General features: G+C 39.2%; 2 protein-coding genes across 3 annotated transcripts in view; one reads left to right on the top strand and one right to left on the bottom strand.

Moving 5' to 3' along the window:
- Positions 1-649: 649 nt before the first annotated feature.
- On the bottom strand, positions 650-6,654 carry LOC136435556 (transcription factor 12-like). The gene has a single exon (XM_066429166.1). It carries the CDS (start codon positions 6,446-6,448, stop codon positions 4,394-4,396), a length of 2,055 nt encoding a protein of 684 aa, XP_066285263.1. The 5' UTR covers positions 6,449-6,654; the 3' UTR covers positions 650-4,393.
- Positions 6,655-6,858: 204 nt separating this feature from the next.
- The window catches only part of LOC136435555 (striatin-interacting protein 1-like), a 42,588-nt gene continuing 30,640 nt past the window's right edge, over positions 6,859-18,806 (top strand). For both annotated transcript variants that reach the window (XM_066429165.1, XM_066429163.1), the window contains exons 1-3: positions 6,859-6,978; positions 11,530-11,599; positions 15,812-15,886. In XM_066429165.1, the coding sequence (XP_066285262.1) occupies positions 6,898-6,978; positions 11,530-11,599; positions 15,812-15,886 (226 nt within the window). In that variant the 5' untranslated portion in view covers positions 6,859-6,897. The remainder of the gene's footprint in view (positions 6,979-11,529; positions 11,600-15,811; positions 15,887-18,806) is intronic.

The raw sequence follows: 18,806 nt of genomic DNA, 5'->3' as shown, positions 1-18,806 counted from the left end.
CACAGATTTGGGTGAAAATATCTCAAATTTGTCCACAAATGAGTGCCGTACGACCCACAGTTTTTATTTTGACTCGCGGTTGCCGTGTTCGATTGTGATTCGTGCAGTAACCTGTAAATGTTTGTACATTCTTTGACAGCATTTCGCAAATTCCGAGCGGCCGCTGAATGAACAGCTTATACTTGGTTCACTGGTAATAAAGAGGGGTGATTTCTAAGGTTGGGAGGCAAGTATTTCGGACACGTTTGTTTGGGTTGAATCATCCAGCAAGACTTGTCAGCAGGCAATTCAGACTGTTCCTTCTATATACTGCAGTCCTGTACCATCGTTGTAGAGAGTTCTTTTCTTTGTATGCAAAATTCTACAACACATCAAGAGGCACCAAACACTAGTATGTGCACAATTCTGTCTTGAAGATTTAGCATAGTGTAGGGGCATATTTTTTTCTTTTTACCATTTTGTTACATGGAATCTGTAGAAGCTAACTTTAGGAATATATGCACCTAAAACAGCATTGGGATAACTTGTGGAACTGGTACTACGATAGATTCATGTGTTTAGAGCCTTTTTTAAGTTTTAAAGGGACTGCTAGCCATACTGTCGTTATTGTTAAGCATTCACACCACAAAAATAGACGCGGACTCGTATATAGGAAATCCATGCCTATGTACAAGAAGGTGGACAATTTATTGAATGATGGAAAAAACAATCAACCAATGAATATCAACTGCCACCATATACCGACGACTTAGTAGTTGTTTAGAGGGATGAGGGGTCAAGGGTCTCAAAGGGGTTGCCAGACAACCTGATTTGATACAAAAAGGAAAAGTACTTATCAGAGATGCTTTTCTCTGCTATTTCCACTTAAAGACAGAAGGAGCCTCTCCTTACAACTGCAACACAAAGCTTTCCTTGATCACCTACAGGCAAAACCCCTAAAAGACCCTCATCCTCCCAACGCATTGGTCAGTATAAAAACATTGGCAATAAAGGTAACAAAGTGTTAAATAAAATATAACTACTACATGAACTACCTTGTCATGAATAATAACTACATTGTACAGGTACTAATTGTTTGTAGAAATTCCACATAAAAATGGCCACCTAAGCTAGTCAAGTTCTTACTTGAACAAAAGCATACATATAAACCTTAAATACACCTGCTACCATAAAGAAGCCGAGAATCTTGTCTTCCAACCCAGCGAGGCTAGCTCATTTTTTTTAACTATACATTTTTGTCAATGTACTAAGCAAATCTGCCTGCTAGGTTAGGGTTAGATATGATAATAAAAAGTTGTAGAATGAAGGGAACAAACCCTTATTCAATTATTACTGTACAGAAATTACAAAATGCGAGATCTCCTTGGAATACTTCGTCAAAAAACAGTGCTGGAATCTCAGTTGGATACTTTACGTACGCTCGAACTTTCTTTTTGATGTATCAGATATTTCGTGTGTGGTAGAGAAGCTTAAATAGGACACAAGATGTTGTCTCATATCTTTATACATAAACACAGCAATGGTAAAATCCATTCTTTGCTACATTTTTCTCTGTGTCCACTGGTCATCTCCTGACCACTATCCCTCGGTGTAGAGGCTTACGTTTTTTTGTTAGAGACTTTGCTGGTAGAACAACAGTGGGGTGTATCATATATTACTGCCACATCACCACAATAACACCTCCCTGTTTCCCTATCCTCACCTCTATCTAGGATTAAAGCATCTACCTGCTAGCTGGCATTAATATGACATTCTTTATCAAAATATATCTACTTAACTACCTTATTGTAGTAAAATATAGATGAAAATAAATGACATTGAAACTTCTTTTTTTCGTATCAAGTGTCGTCCCCTCGTGTAGAGTACTGTTTTTGCGGGAATGTCGTTTGAGGGGGGGCCTTTGTGATAGAACAACTGCACATGGTCAAACAAAAACTATAACACTACCATAACATAATACCTTTGTAGTTATATGAAACAAAAAATATCCACTGCCGACAACACATGCCATAAGGAAGCTAACTACAGATATAATTTTTTTCCAGAGGTTAATTAATCGGCCAAATTTGGACGAGCTGCTCTGGAAAAAACGCTGCTTTTCGTACTGACAACAGTAGGCTGTTTTTTGAAGCCCTTCTTTTCCTTTGTTTGTCCTCGCCCGATATTGTGGTTTTCTCTCCCTGCGCGTTGTGACAGTCCAAGGGTTGCACGCTTATAGATCGCTGCCTGCTAGGGGGGCACGCGGGATGTTTACCGAATGCACCTGGCCTTCGAGTGTTTGCTTAAGATAGAGCCTTACCACGGAAGGCTCTACTGTTAGAATTATATAGCCGTCATTGTCGCCACTACCAGCTAACGGTAGAAATCTGCAAGACTTCTTGAAATCTTGAAGAAGGGGCTGAGATTTTGGTAACTCGAGAAGGAAACAATGACCCCAAATAATGCCAGGCCCAAGCTTTCCTAATGGGAACCATCAGTTCAGGCAGGAGCTATAAAAATGGGACCCCATCGCATGCCACAATCCACATGGGAGCGTTGCAAGGAAAGGGAAAAAAATCTACCCAGAACATGCATTCGACAAGAAAAGGGCGAGCGCCGCCGTACAGTTTCTTGAAAATAATTGGGCACTTTTCAAACGGCAGCGAACCAATTATCTACGAGTTAGCACTATAAATAATAATGGCACGGAGTGTAGCGATATTGCTAATAATTCATCTTCAACTAATGGCGGTGACATCATTTGGAAGCAATGGTGCAGAGAGAGTCCAGAAGTATCAAAGGAAGGGTAATGCCGACAACAGGCCAGAGTTCCTGCCCTCAAAAAGAGGGTATCATATTTCAGTCTGCCAACTCTTCATACCCAAATAACTAGTGGTAAGAAACACTGTTTAGATTAAGCTTTACCGGAAGAAATTCCCTGCCAAAAACATTTTCTATCTTTGTGAATATGCACGGGCAATACTGCAAAAACAAAAGCCTTTGTCAGCTACACCTTTGCGAATACATTAGCAATATGCTCAGTTTTAGTGGTCACAGATGTGCAAAAATTGGCTATCCTAACCCTCAAGGAAGTTCATTTTTTTTCCTTTCTTGTAACAAAAAAAAAATTGCTTCAACCCCAAGTCTATATACACAATGAAAAACAAGTGTGGTCTAAAGAGAGCCGTTTCTCCCAGCCCTGGGTTAGTCAAGCTAGGGACGAATTTTGACAAGTTCTTGGGAAAAAGACTGCAATCTTTGCCGAAAACCCCAACTTTAAGTCCTTAAAATCATGTCCTTTTGGGACGTAACCCCAGCCCCATGACTTTACCCTGGGTTGGTATCTGACAAGCCAACTGCACCAAACTCTCATCTCTTATATCTCTCTTTCTCTCTCTCTTAGTAAAGTACTTCATATCTCCAGATACAAATATTTCTTTCAGTGATCTTAAATATCCTCTCTTCTATGCAGTGCCAACCTAGACATTTTCAGAAAGCACCAAAACCGAAAGTCTACCTCACCAGTGGCTTGACCCTAAAACCTAGCATATATAAAGCCGACAACTACCTTGTACTGCCAGAAATTCTCCTCAATTCAAGCCAGCACTAGCTTTCTGTGGTAGCATAGTTATCAATTCATAATACCTCTTATGTATATTTTACAAATATATATAGTGACTTTTTAAAAACTTATTTCTAATTCCTAAACTTCTCGGTGATGTTGCTTTCTGAGAATGTGGCGGTTGGGCGAGACGATTTCACTGCACCTTTTTTTTAACATCGTGTTTTCGTGGTGGACTGATTCCACGGTGGAAAAAGGGTTAGGGTTGGTCCAATCAAGGCCAATTAAGGTTCACTCTTCGGGCAGTGATAACTGGCAACGGGCACAACAATGGGCACAAAGCCAGCTAATTATCTGTGTTGTAATGAGATTACCCCTTACCTGACTGAACCTTACATTTCTTTCAAAAGTGACGTTGTGTCACAAACCCTCTTCCAAACACATGGAACCAGTCCAGTTTGTTTCTTTCTTTGCACTAAGGCAAGGAGAAGTGGTCAATGTTTGTGACACAGCATTTTAAGGTGCAACATGAGTTAGGCTGGTAGCCAAACGTACATACATGCAAACTTAAGGAATAAGCTACACTGCCCTAGTCTCTCTTCCAGTCTTCTTTTCTTTAAGTGCATGCCAATCTTTATATAGCTATCTGCATTCACTGTTCTTCGAGTCCAGGTGACTTAATGCTCTGTAGAAAAATAGGGCTTTCTGATTGTTTCCCTGACAATTGTGCTACTGCAAAATGACCAATACGGACTAAATTTTTTTTGTTCTGCAATTTTTGGCAGAGCCACCTGCCTAGTTTTGTAGTACTTGGTCATGGTCAGGCTTTGCGTTAGGGAGGATCAGATAGCCCTATTTAAACTGGGAAGCGAGGGTGGTCAGCATACCAGTGATGGAGGCAGCGTCCGTGGATGCCGGTGCCCCCGCCGCCACCGCGTGTTCTTGCAGGGCCTGGCTGGTCTCCACCTTCTCTTCCTCGCGCCGCTTCAGACAGGCCGCCTTCGGGTTCAGGTTGCGCTCTCGGACTTGACGCTCCAGGTCGGTAATGACCTCCACGGCCTGGTGCAGCGTGGTCAGCTTGGTCTGCGGCTTGTCGGTGTTGAGGTGTAAGGAGCACATCCTCCCCAGCTCCCTAAAGGCCTCGTTGATGTCGCGTACCCTCAGACGTTCCCGGGCGTTATTCGCCGCACGCCGGTCTCGTTCGCGCCTCTCTCGCTCTTCCGGTGTCTCGTCTTCTGGGATGACCTCATCCCCCAGCGACGACGTAGGTGAGTTAACAAACGAGTCCCGTGTGGATTGCGAGGGGGGGCGGCTCTTCTTGGGCTTGCTGTTCTGCACGGCTTTTTCCTTCTCCTTCGCATCTTTTGCCTTGTCGTTGGACTTGTTTTCCTTGGTTTCCACTTTTTCCACTTTGACGACACCTTCCCTGTCGCCCGCCCCACCGCCCTGCAAGTTGTGGAATGACTCCTGTGTCTTCCCCAGGTCGGTGGATGACGTCACGCTCTGGGTAGGCACGGACTGGCTGCCCGTTAAGGTACTGGACACCGCTCCCGGGCCCAGGAGATGAGAACTCATGCCGGACTGACTGTACTCGGAACCTTGCGGACCGAACGGACCTCCTCCATTGGCAGGGGCTAGGAGACCTCCCATGGGGTGAAGGGAGCCTCCCGACCCTAGGGGGGGTTCTTCGGTCGCAGCATGGTTTCGTAGGACATGGATTGCGTCGTCTAACCTCTCTTCCACCCTGCTCTGTAGTGCGTGTAGATGGCTTTCAAATGGCTGACCTGGCGGCGAGGTTGGATTCCTGCTGGTCGGTCTTGACCACTGACCGGTGGGGCCGGTCAGCGCTGGCGGCGACCCCGGCCCGGCTGGCGTCGACGGGTTGGAAGGGAAGCTGCTGCTGGTGGGCTCGGAGTAGATGGAAGCGAGGGCTTTACCGAGCGCGTCGCTCGACTGCGACGTGACGGCGGTGCTTCCCGATGCGCTGACGCTCGACGGGACCACGGAATCACTGCTGTTGACTGAAGACATGCTGACGAAGGGGGAGCTGGAGTTGTGGCCGATACTGGAACCACGAAAAGTGTTCATTGGTGGAAGACTTGGAGGGCCGTAGCCCATCGAGTCTGGGTTATGATGATGAATACTGCTGAAGGCTGTACCGGGCGCCGGAGGTATGTGTGAACTTGTTGATGTCAAGATGGAAGGATATGCTGATGGAACACCCCCAGGACCCCAGGGGTCCGGAGAGCTGTGCGCGCCGCTAAAATACTCGTCGCCGTATATGCCCGACGGTTTGGGAGACGTGTAGCTAGGGGACGCACGGTTGAATTCATCTGAACTGCTAGGAGAGTAGACTGGAAGCCCACCGTGCCCCGATCCCTTTCTTCTTTTTGCTGTACTGCTGGGCTCTGGAAGAGGTCTCCTCTGGGCTGGTGAACTGAAGGGGTAGAAGGGGGAACTTGAGTTGGGACTTGGCAGGGGTACATCTCGGCTCATTCCCGGCACTCCCGGCCCTCCATCACGGGATGTGGAGAAAGGGTAGGGTGGAACCGAAGGCATGCTTCCTGAGGTGATGAACGGAGGGCTGAGACTATCGTGGGACAGTCGCCGTTCCCTCATCCCCTCACTGAAAGGAGCGCCGTCAGGAGGGTACCCCCTGCTGCTCTCAAAACTTGGTCCGTGCGACCATGGACCGCCACCGACCTCTTCCATGCCTGGTCTCATCCCCCTAGCCGGTCCGTGAGCCATCTCGTGCATGCTAGCCCGTTCTGCTGCCGCCCGAGGATCGCCTCTCCCCGGTCCCCCGTGCGAAGGGGGCAAGAACATCGCACTAAAGTCCAGCAAATCGTTCAGTTCTTTGTCGGTCCCCAAAGCAGCCATTCTTTCCGCTGGGTTCATGGCGCTCATTCAACTAGTCGCGGCCCCCAGAATGGGCCTCTCCTTCCGCTAGAAGTCCGTGCAAGACGTTCTGAAACACTCCTCGACTTTAGTGAGCAGCTTTCCGGAGCTGTAAAAGGCGCTCCACGGCCGTTTTGGACGTAGTTTTTCTGTGCTCGGGACACCTCGCCCTTTCCCTCGACACCCGCAAATGCAAATTATGCACCCTCCGCTCTACTTTCGCCTGACCCGATTCATGAAATAATTATGCCCGTTTTTCCTTCCACCTTTCGATCACCCAAACACACTTTTATCCACTTAAACAAATTAAATATAAAATATCTCGATCTTTACACTACTTAAATTATCATTTCATGGGATAAAATGTGGAGAAATGGGGTATAAATGGGCACGTTTACTCAGGCACGCAAATATGATAAGTTTGGGCGTGCGTCGAGGCTTGAGGCCCCACATCCAAGATGGAGGCCGGTGGAAACAACAAAAGGCAGGGCCTGCCCAAATTACGAGAACTTTTGCGCCGCCAGCGGAAAGACTCGGACGTACGTTTCCCTCTCTCTTGACGATTTTCCTACCTCCTTACGATAGTTTTGCGACACGTTACGACCTCCTGGGGTAGTCGTGAGGTCTAGTTTACGACTGGTTTGCGATCTTGTAGGTCAAATTTCTAAGCCCCAAACCGGCAGTTACCTCCTAAGACAAAGATATTCTTATATGTAGCATCTTATAGCATCTTCTTCTTCCGTAAGAGTTCTTTTAAGAAGCTAGAAAGGAAGAAGGCTATATTTTCTTGCTTTATTTGTTTTCCCTAACTGTCATAAGCTAACACGTGAGATCCCAATATGTAGAATGCATATTCATCACTTCATGAATTTTCACTTCATTTTCCTGTTGTTATTTGCTAATCAATTGGTTTAAGCACAATACTAATAATTTCTCAAGTTCTGATTTGGATTAAAAACTAATCAGAATAAGTCACCAGTTACTTTTCTTTGCAGCAAAGTTGTCAAAACTTTCAAGTTTTGATCTACAGCCAACCAACTTGCTTAGAGAAATCTAAATCATTTTTGGGTAGAATTATACATCATACTTTTATACATAGAGAAAAAATTGTGCAGTGGAGCTATGGAAAATAAGATATAACAAGGACATTTTAAGTTCAAGCAGTGTTAACAAAGACTCAGGTGTTGCACGATTATAATTCTACCCAAGAGAGTTACGAGACTCTGCCAGGTCAAGCAAGGGAAAACCTCTTCCGACATGTTCACTCAAGAAGTCTTCAAGACATTTTCCTTCAACCTTGGGTTTTCCGAGGTGAAGAAAAAAAGTTAGCGGATCTGCGTTAATTGTTTGTCATCACCTTGGTACAAGTACTTGTCTGCCGGAAGCGAATCTGTCGAAAAATGATTTGATATTCGTTTCTAGCTTTGGTGTAGAAGTTTCTCCAATTTGTATGTCCTCATTTTTGGGCGCATTGGTCGTGTAGATTTTTAAAAAAGATTTTAAACTCTCCGGTAAACACACAAACCTAAGAAATATTTGGAAATTACAGTAGAGTACTTCCTATTAGTGTATGTTGAAACATATACAGACTTGCTATGTTGTGTGATCTTTGTGTTTGTAATAATTTGACTGAGTTATCGTTACTTTGACTATGCGACTATGTGTCAAAATTTGACACATAGTCGCATAGTCAAAGTAACAATAACTTGCATGGACTGAATTTGGAAAGGATGTTTTTACTAAACACAGTATCAACATAGATAGATTTGTTTTCAATGTCAAGATGTACAAACTACAATGTCCTCACATATATACCCCGCACTTGTGGCCGTATTATTCTTGCAAATGGTGTACAACGCAGTATTGTTGCGCACAAACACAAAAAATCCAAATCTCGGAGGAAAATTCTGTTTGACTGCGCCGCTAATCTTCTTAGTAACAAGTTAGGCTTTCATATTCTAATGGTTATTATGATTTATACACTGTGAAGAAATGGATTACCTTGTAGCTTTCGGGGATGTGCATAATCCGTTTCCTGTTGTGAGAACACAGTGATATGGAAATCAGCGACAAAGTCAGTTTCAAGAGACAGGAACGACACTTGACCTTGGAACAACGAGGTTTTCCGCCGAGGTAGCGACAAATTAAAATGGTTCAATGGAGTTCTGGAGGAAGTCTTTGTTCTCTCGGATAAGTCAGAATTCTTTTGTAGCTTTATTTTTGTAAATTGGAATTTAGTTGTTTAATACTTGTTTACAGATGTACATCTTTAGTTTGAGAAACTTTTAACTAAAAGTAAAAGCACAATGAATTTTGGTAGTTTGAAAACTTGCTGAGTTTTTCTTTTCCTTATGATATACACAACTTCAATCTGAATTTGTAGCAGCTAATTGAATATTTCGTGCCTGAATTTCAAAGACATTTCCAGTAAAACAGTTTGAAAATGTAAGTAAATTTCCAGAAAATGTCCAGAAATTTCTTGGAGTTGGAAGCAGGCATTGGCATAAGATAGAAACTGTGGAAAATTGTTGGGAGATCGAACCCAACATGTATATTATATAGCCTGATAGGGAGAGAAAATTTAGAAGTACAGTAGAAAAGTCGCACTATTATTACGTTTTTGAAAGAAAAAAATTGTGTCCCAAACCGTCCGAAAATACACGGACTGAAACTGACGAGAACTCTATTTTCTGGTCCTCCGTGCACAAAATATAGTCTAAAAATCAATTGACAAATCATATATCCAGCTTACGCCAAAAATATTTACTCAAGCAACTGGATACAATTTTGAAACAGTCAGACGTTTCAGACAGCATCCACTATCTTTCGTCAGTGACAAAGGAAAGATCTGGTAGAACCAGGTTTTATACCAAACCTCTGAATAGTTTGTCATATCCAGCTTGTTTTATTATCAGAAACTTGGAATTGCAGGGCAAGGCCACACCATTTTAATTTCTTGGTTAACAGAATTTTTGAAAAAATGCTAGATTGGAAAATCAACAGGAAAACAGAATCTCAGAGGTAAGTTTGTACTTTGGTGCACGCAATTTCAGGGAGTGAACAGGGTCAGGTGCAAGTTTTCACCCCAACCTTCTGTTTTCATGATTTTTTTTGCTAAAATTTAAAAAAGATCTGTTAACCAAGAAATTGATTTGGTGTGGCCCAATAGATACAGGTACCACACACACTATCACCACAGGTGACATCCCCAATCCTATTCTGTCTGATCCCCTTGTCCGATGCTTTAGACAACTAGATTGCGCAAACTGATCAGGTGGACAAATCTGATTTCCTACAACAGATAAGGCCCAATCATCTACAGCCATTGATATGTTAATCGCATTTCTTTGTAGCGCCCTACAAGAGAATAAAAGTCTTTTGGATGAACTGTTTTTGTAAAAAAACATTGGAGTACTTCATGGAAAAAGCAAAGAGTTAACTGATACAAATACTAGTTGTTATCATGGAAATACATGTAAAAGTAACTGTAGAACAAGAAAAAGTAAACAACTCAAGTGTTGAAACTTTGTGACAACACAGTGCATATTCAATGGTTTGCACTTGATTGTGGATAAGATAAGGATATGGAAAGAAACTGGGATACAAAAATCATTGGAAAAACTAAGGTTTTGACATTTTCAAGGGCGTTTTTTGAGCGAGGAAATTGTTTTTCATTTTGCTCAAAAATAGACACAAAGCGTTTGAGTATTTTTCACATTCATTGGCTTCTTATATTTGATTGGACTAGGTTTTGTAATATGTGATAGCAAATATATTGAGGCTGCAAAAAACATAATTTTTAGGTGAACTCAGTTTTCCTTGATCTTTTGCTCACAATTCTTCCTTTTCAATCACGTGTAATAATTATAGGCTTCCATTGAGACTTTATTTCCTGAATACTGGAATGGTTCGCAGAGAATTTACCTGTTGTTAGAAAAAGTTCGGAAAAAATAACCAAAATAATTTTGACCTGACTTTCAACCCTGTAATTTCAAAGACATAAAACTTATTTGGGAAACAATTGTTGTTTACATGTATGTGTAAGCTATGGACCATGTACTAATATGCCAGAGTGATTCATACATGTACATACTCCAACTCTGAGTCATTAATTGAGTAAGAGGTATATTGTGTACTATCTCTTCTGTAGGGGTTGGGTCATGGGGTGAATATGTTGTTCTAGTGTTAATCATCTGACCACTTCCTGAATATGTTTATGCCTCAGTGGCATGGCTCTATAGTGGTCAACATGAGCAAAAAATGCTAGTCTCCAAGCAGAGGAGGGGTTTCGGCTGTTTTTTAATGTGTTTTTAGGCGTTTTTGTCGGGCTTTCTACTTTGTCATCTTTTTTGGGGGTTGGCTATACAAAAAGAAGGATGACAAAAATGCCTAAAAACACTTCAAAAACCAGCCAAAACCCCTCCTCTGCTTGGAGAGTACAAAAATGCTACTTTTAGTTTTATGCATGTGCATTTTTGTCAGTATCATCTAAAAAGTATTCATTTATTGGCACAAACATCTGGTATTCTTGTTCAAGTACAGACATATGATAATAATGTATACTTGTATAGCTGTCAAAATATATGTAAGTTGGTAGGGGCTTTTGAAAATTTGATATTGATTTTTTTTTTAAACTGTCGTACCAAGATTTCAAAACAAAAGTTTTAACTTTGTGTATATTTCACATAGTTATTTATGCATCGGTGAAATCAACCATGTATTTTTCACTGGAACAAAAGATGTGCAAGTCTATCAATAGAGAGACTCTATACCATCCTACAAGCCATTGTTTCTTTCATGGGCTATCTAATGATTTAATCATTGCTCTAGACCAATCAGATGTCTCGCAGCTGCCACATCTGATAAAATGGCTAATTAATTTCCTCTGCTAAGGAGTGCATGGTTTCACAGTTTTTCATTGGTTAGAAACTGAATAAAAAACTTTTCTCATGATTATTTCTCAGATTTTTTCACAAACCATAACTCATCTAGAAATATTTGACTTTAACATTGGTTAGAAAATTGCAAATCATACATTATGTTTCTAGATTTGAAATGACAAATTCTATTTCTTCCCGGTTTTTTCCCAGGGTAACTTGGAGCAGCCAGACCTGGAGTTTGAATATGACGATGCTGACAGACACCAGGTGGAGATAGCAGGTCGGTTGTTTGTTTGTTTACATGTTTATCACTAGTACGAACTTGCGGAAAGGTCGATGTAAACAAGTATGACAGGAACGTCACTCTCACATACAAAAATAGAATTTTTGTGATATAAAATAAGCATGTGACGCAGCGCAATTATGCTGACTGATCTCTACGGCCATACTAATTTATTCTTGGGTCACTGAAATTTTAAGTAAAGATTTAGCAAGACGACTTTAAAGAAATTTGAGATTAAAACTTGACTCCGAGTCTGACTACTGTAATTCACTTTATCTTCACGGTACCAAAATTTCACAGTGTAAGGAAAATGGACATTTTCACTGAACTTAAACTTCACGGTGGCGGCAAGCGATTTACAGAACGGATGTGTGAAGGAATCGTAAATAATAACAACAGGTTTTTCACGGTGATGATAAGTTCACGGTACAGAGGTGACTGTGAAAACAGTGAACATAAAGTTACAGTGAAAGAAACAAGAATTACAGTATATTCACTCCCTAAAACTGTATATACAGACTTTCCCCCCAGACCCTCTTTTCATGTTGATTTTCCAATACAACATGTTTTGAGTCCGAGAACCAACAAATTAAATTGCTATTGCCCAAGGAGGAAGACTCATGAATGTTGGAATTCCTGAGAAACCTTTAGAATTAAGAAGTCTGCAATCTATCCCTTGTCAATAAAATAGACAAGGTTTACCAGGTGGCATTGAATTGGCACAACCACCATTTGCTATAATTTCAAGTCATCAAACAAAATTAGTTTTTATTATATCATTTAGACGTTAAAGTTGAGTTCAAACGGTCGCATTTGTTCAAAAGAAACTCAGTTTTCTTTTCAATGTTTTAACATTGAAGTTGATATTGTCAATGACTCATAAGTGTACTAAGTTAGCGTGGTTTTTATTTCGCGCTAAGGTGAAACTGGCGTTTTCGCGGTGGTTTTAAGTTTGCATCAACGCTATAGTCACATACTGTGACAGTATTGGACAAAATGTTCGCGGTGGTTAAAGTTTGTGGTGAAACGGTTGCTGCAAAAAACACAAACATAAAACCACCGCAAACATTTCTGCATTTACAGTATCAGTTATAAGTTATCATAATTGTTGGAAATGTTGTTTGAATACATTGTAAAAGAGACACAGAGAATTCCCTATATGGTAGACTTTACATGTTTATAAGACCATTTCCCCTTTCCTGTTTGTTTTTCCTTTGTTTGCACTGATGCACAGCACCACAGACATATCAACTGCTCATGACCTCTGACCTTCCAGGATCCCTCCCCCCAACCATTTGTAATTGTCTGTCTTGGCTCAACAGAATTTGTTTGAACCTTGAACCCAAACATATTTGCACATATGGCTTGTACCGGGTGTTCCGTTGTCTGGGCAAAATGTCCTTATTTGCCGATCAAGCAAGGAGATACCGATACACTGGAGGACGGAGTTTACAAAATACACGTGTTGTTGACCGTTCATTGAGATTGAACAAGAGGATGACCTTGGATTTATCAGATTCAAGTCAGATGCTGAACCATTTTTCAAATGGAAAATTGACAGGGAAGCTAGCAACAACTTACTAAATAGCTTTAACGAACGGTTGCAGTCAGATGTGCAAAAGTTAGATTTGACGGGCCGTACAGTGTAATATAACCAGCTGCTGCCACGCCGCGTGTCTGCGAAGCTGGTGTGTTACGCTGAAGGGCGGTTGTACCGGCTATACAGATACAGATACATGTACACCCTGGCTTCAAAATTAGTACCATCAATACAGAGTAATCATCACACATAATTAAATTGTCATAAGTTTTCAATATTGCATACATACATTATTATGTAATTGCAATTTGAAATATGTTTCTTCAAAGAAAACAAGGTTCTTTTTATGTGCGATACAACAAAAAAACGCTGTCATCTGTACTAGTGCCCTCTCTATATCTTTCTATGAATAATAGATTTACGCAAAACCATTTGTCAAGAATTCCAGACTGACTCTTCCAGAAAAGACGCATCTCCTGATGGTAGTAAGTGCATGCTTTTAGAGTTCAGGGCCAGTGGAACACAACTGAATGGTTTAAGCCACCGTTTTCCTGTGTTATTCAACTCTCTTATCTGTTTTGACTGCGGCAATGTCGGAAACTACTCTTGAAATAACACAGCTGTTTAAAATGTGGTAGAGGTATGGTACAGAATTTTGTGATGCTGTATTTTTCAGTCATATTCTATAATTTGTTATTAATTATGCCTTAAACTAATCGTGTAGAACTTTTGACAAACTGCAAAAAAGATTTGATAAACTCTTTTCCCAAAATAAAATGAAAGATATCTATGTTGTGCTCTATAAAAAAAACTGAAAATCAAAAGTAGGTGTATAGAGTAGTAAAAAACTAATCTTATCCATTGGCAAGCTAACTCCAGGGATATTTCCATAGATTGTCATACATGAATGTGGATACAGACATTATGCCAATATACGAATGCAAACCCTTTGGCTTAAATGGAGAAGAAAAGTCTTCAAATTAAAGTTCTGGCTTATATTTCTGTAAAATAATCCAATTAACTAAGTTAAGATTTATAAAATCTGAAAGAATTTCTTTCTGAAATTCTCTTCAACATTAAGAACTACTTTATGCAAATAAGTAGCTACAGTTTGAGCATACTGTAATTCACTTTATCTTCACGGTAGCAAAATTTCACGGTGTAAGGAAAATGGACATTTTCACTGAACTTTAACTTCACGGTGGCGGCAAGTGACTGAATCGTAAATAATAACAACAGGCTTTTTCATGGTGATGATAAGTTCACGGTACAGAGGTGACCGTGAAAACAGTGAACATAAAGTTACAGCAAGGACATTATATAGTCCTTGGTTACAGTGAAAGTAACAAGAATTACAGTATGTCTCGTTTGCCTAGCTCACACGGCAGATGGTTTACGACACGATAACAATGGAGAAAAACAATGTATCAAATTGAACAGGCCCCAGCCAATGTAATACTGAACAGAGCCTTACCATTCCCACCCACACACAGGAAAAAAATTCCTCGGGGGATAATATTTCTGGGAGGTTTACCAAGGGACGAGGGTTTTTCACTCACACAGTCATTAGTTCCTGCTGACTTTGTCATTTTATTGATCACTTGTACCTGTAGGTAAATTTATGACTGTCAAAGGTGCACAGATTATGCAAGCCAAATAGAAAACAAATAAACAAACAAGCAAAAAGTAAGTTAAGTAGTATGTAGATGTATCTATGAATTTTGATGTAGAATTTGTATGATCAATTATGAGAATATAAAAGACTCATTCACACATTTTATACTATATCATTGTCAAGTTTGGAACCTATCATTAGAAATTCTAAATGGATTTTAGGGGTAGTGTGCTCTGGAATAGAATTCTCCTTTTCATAAAGATCATAAAAAATTGATGATAAAATGATTGGAGTAGCATACATGAATGATTTAAGTTACATGCAAGTTTAAGTATACTTAACACAAGTTGACAGGCATTATTAAGACACAATTACAATATTCTCCTGTGATGTTACATATATTAATTTGATATCAATGTCTACATGTACAAACGTTCAAGACTGCTTTCCTTGAAAAATAAGAATCCTATGTATTGCTATGGAAGGTATGCCATAGATCGTAGTTGAAAACTGTGTGCAACATGAATATTTTAGTGTTTTTTTCTGTCCTCACTGTCTGTTTTATTTGTCGGATACTTTTTCTTGAATCTGAGTTTACCAGACCCGAACTACAAGGCCACAATGCCACCAGTCTTTGAATTATAACTGATTTTTATGCAATCGCACTCATAATCATATTAGCAGCTCCAAGTCCAAGCTACCATAATTCTTCCTGAATGAGTTTAAGTGAACACGGCTAATTTTTAATCTCTCTATCCTGTATTAAATTTTGTTCCTAACCTTTAAATGAGTTGTTCAAAAACATCCTGCCTGCCTACCTGCCTACGTGCACAGGCCAAAAACGTCAGACATTCTCAATTCACCTTTTTCTTCTGAGCACTTATTGTTACGTATTAGGTCTCCCTACTTTAGGAATTTGTATAACATTACAAACAATTATCTCTATGTAATAAGAACAAAGGAATATTCCAAATTTTGAATCCGGGTGCTTTAGTAATTGTTCCTTGTGTAACAAAGGCGTGAACTTGACTTTGTGCGTTGTTATCTTTTTCAGAGCTCTACAGTTACACCGAAGAACCGGAATTTACGCAGAACAGAAAGTACTTTGAGGAGGATTATCAGCAAAGAGGTACATGTAATATATTTCCCGTTACGCTTGATCTTACGTTGTCTTTGGATAACCATTTGTGGGACTACTAGACCATGAAATGATTTTAGGAAGTATTACATACAAGCATTAAAGGGCTTGGTGGTTTTACTTGAAATCTTGGTAGATGTGAGTTTTTACTGCAGTATTATATAATCTTAAAGGAAACCTAAGCAATATAAGGGTCCGAAAAATGGATTTTGAAAGTCAATTCATTTAGTAATTTCTATACATGATTCATTCAAACAACACTATTACAATGTATAGGAACATCCATGTGCAAAAATATGACGTTGTTGTAATGTGAGAACTCAAGGAAAATCGTGGCTGGAGTTTTTGTAGGTTGCGAAACTAAGGGGATCATCGTACGGGACTTTTTTGCACAGTTTTAAAATCCTAAAAGTATGAAGTTATTACGCAAATGTGCTAAAAATGTTAGTAAATGTCAATACCATAAAAAATTCAGCTTTATTTTTATTTCCATCTTTTGGCCCTAATATTGCTTTGGTTGCCTTTAAAACTTAACCACGATATTTTTTTTATAAGACTTGTAACTGAAAAAGTTGGCCCCAAATGTATGATACAGTTCGTAATAGAGAAAAAATTCAATGACACTCTTGACTGGGGAAAAGAAGTAGATTTATTTTGTGCCCCCTTTGACCTCACCCTACCATAAATTCTCTAACAAAGCATGCAGTCTTTCTTCATTTTTCATATTTCACAGCTGACTGGCTGTCCATCTAAGCAAATTGGGTGCCTACTTGAATGGGGGTTTTAACCATATCATTAGGTTTTATTTTTTTATTTTTTGTTATCAAAAAGCGTGTCTATGATGAGCGCCAAATTTTTTTAGTATGATCTTGATTGCCAAAAGTATATTGTATAATATAGAGCATTCTTAGTGTTGTATACCTACCTACCTACCAAGTACCTAGTGTTGTATAGGATATCATAAATGGTCAAACAAGTATGAATGAAAAGTCTTTTCGTACTAGAAAATTATCATACTTTTTGTTACCGAAAAAGTGTAACTATATTAGTCAGACCAAAGTTTGGGGTACAAGCTTTAATAGAAAAGTATTATGTTATCATCCGTGGACATTCTTAGTGTTTTGCATAATATCATAAATGGTCAAACAAGTATGAATTAGTCTTTTTGTACTAGAAAAATATTATACTTTTTGTTACCGAAAAAGCTTAAATTAGTTGGTGTACAAACTTTAATAGAAAAGTATAATGTTATTATCTGTGGTAATTTTTACAGAGTATGGTAAAGCATATCATAAATGTTCAAACAAGTATGAATATACATATACAAGTCCTTTCATACAAGAAAATTACTAAATTAAGTTGTTGAAATTTGAATCGGTTGGTCACATTGTCTTTGCCTCTCTCTGAAATTTGTACCAATCAGATTTGATCTAACATTGATACTAGGAAACGTTGGTACGTAGTGGCTTTATGCAAAGTAAAAATCCCCCCTTGTTTTCTGCATGGCTCCCTCAAAGTCTTCCCACACTAGAAATTAGTCAGACCAAAGTTTGGGGTACAAGCTTAAATAGAAAAGAATAATGTTATTATCTATGGAAATTTTTACAGAGAATGGTAAAGCATATCATAATTACATAAATGGTCAAACAAGTATGAATTTACATCTCCTTTTGTACAAAAAAAAAGATACAAAATTAAGTTGTTTAAAATTTGAATCAGTTGAAATTTGTACCAATCAGATTTGCTCTAACATTGATACTCGGAAATGTTGGTACATAGTGGCTTTATGCAAAGTAAAAATCCCTCCTGGTTTCTGCACAGCTCCCTCGGGGACTGAGACATTGGCCCCCACGGCTACACCAGAGCGTGAAGTAATTAATTCTTGTATTGAATTTTATGGCTGTTTTTAATCCTTTCACAGCTCACTGCAGTATTGATATAATGATATATCCTCCCCATAATCTATTTCTACGAAATTGAATAATCAAAATGAAGCTAGTGAGGGCCCCCCTAAACTCCATATCGTATTGATTTTTCTTCCCCTCCATTCAAATGAACATGATAATATCATTTTAATACATGACACTTGATGAATAGAGTTATGTGATCCGTGGTGCATTATTCATGAGTTTTCCAGACCTTTGGGACGCCTGTCTGGCAAGGAATAAACTGGATGGAAATTTATAATTATATACTCATAACAATGTAAGCTGTAAGCTATGCATATACTTATGAATACTAATGCATACTTAACAGAGTGGAAGAATTGCTAGATTGACAAAATTTCCCTCTTGTTGCAAGTTGATATAATTATTTCTTTTGTGTAGTAACACTACTTGCTAAAATGCTATCTTCAGTGTTGTATTTAGTACATATTCTCAGCTATGGAAAATATTTGTGTAGGTATAAAATAATAATTTCTTAACTTTTTGCCAGTTTGCATTGTTATATATATAATATTATAAGGACACATTTTAAGGGGGTGCTAGTTTTTAACCCCCTTTCTAAGCCATTGTTACATGATTTTAGTAAGGATTTCTCAGACTGTAGCTAATGTACCTTTAGTAAGACCTGTGATTCGCCAATGTTGTTAATTAAATCATCTCCCTTCCAACTGTGCTGCACTCAGGTGGAAAATTCTAAATCAATTACAAAGATTACAAACTTGAAGGTTAACAAAACCTGTGTTGCTGGAAAATACATTGAACTGTAGATGGGCAAGAAATGGAAATATGATACCTAAAATCTTTGCAACGTTATTATTAATTTATTTTCTACCTTGGACAGTTCTGTGTATGAGATCCATAAATTTGTGGTAATATTTTTCATTAATTGGTTATTTCATGCTCCAGTCCCAGAAAAATGGATGGTTATATTCGTCAAATTGTATCTTTTTAAATATATATATATA

The sequence above is a fragment of the Branchiostoma lanceolatum genome, chromosome 5 (assembly GCF_035083965.1).
Source record: "Branchiostoma lanceolatum isolate klBraLanc5 chromosome 5, klBraLanc5.hap2, whole genome shotgun sequence".
NCBI classification, from domain to species: domain Eukaryota; kingdom Metazoa; phylum Chordata; class Leptocardii; order Amphioxiformes; family Branchiostomatidae; genus Branchiostoma; species Branchiostoma lanceolatum.
Note: the sequence above shows the minus strand (reverse complement) of the source record. Positions and strands in the feature narration are given on the sequence as shown.

Bases quoted from the DNA above. Each gene is read 5' to 3' on its own strand.
- LOC136435556 (XM_066429166.1), bottom strand. From the start codon at position 6,448: ATGAGCGCCATGAACCCAGCGGAAAGAATGGCTGCTTTGGGGACCGAC.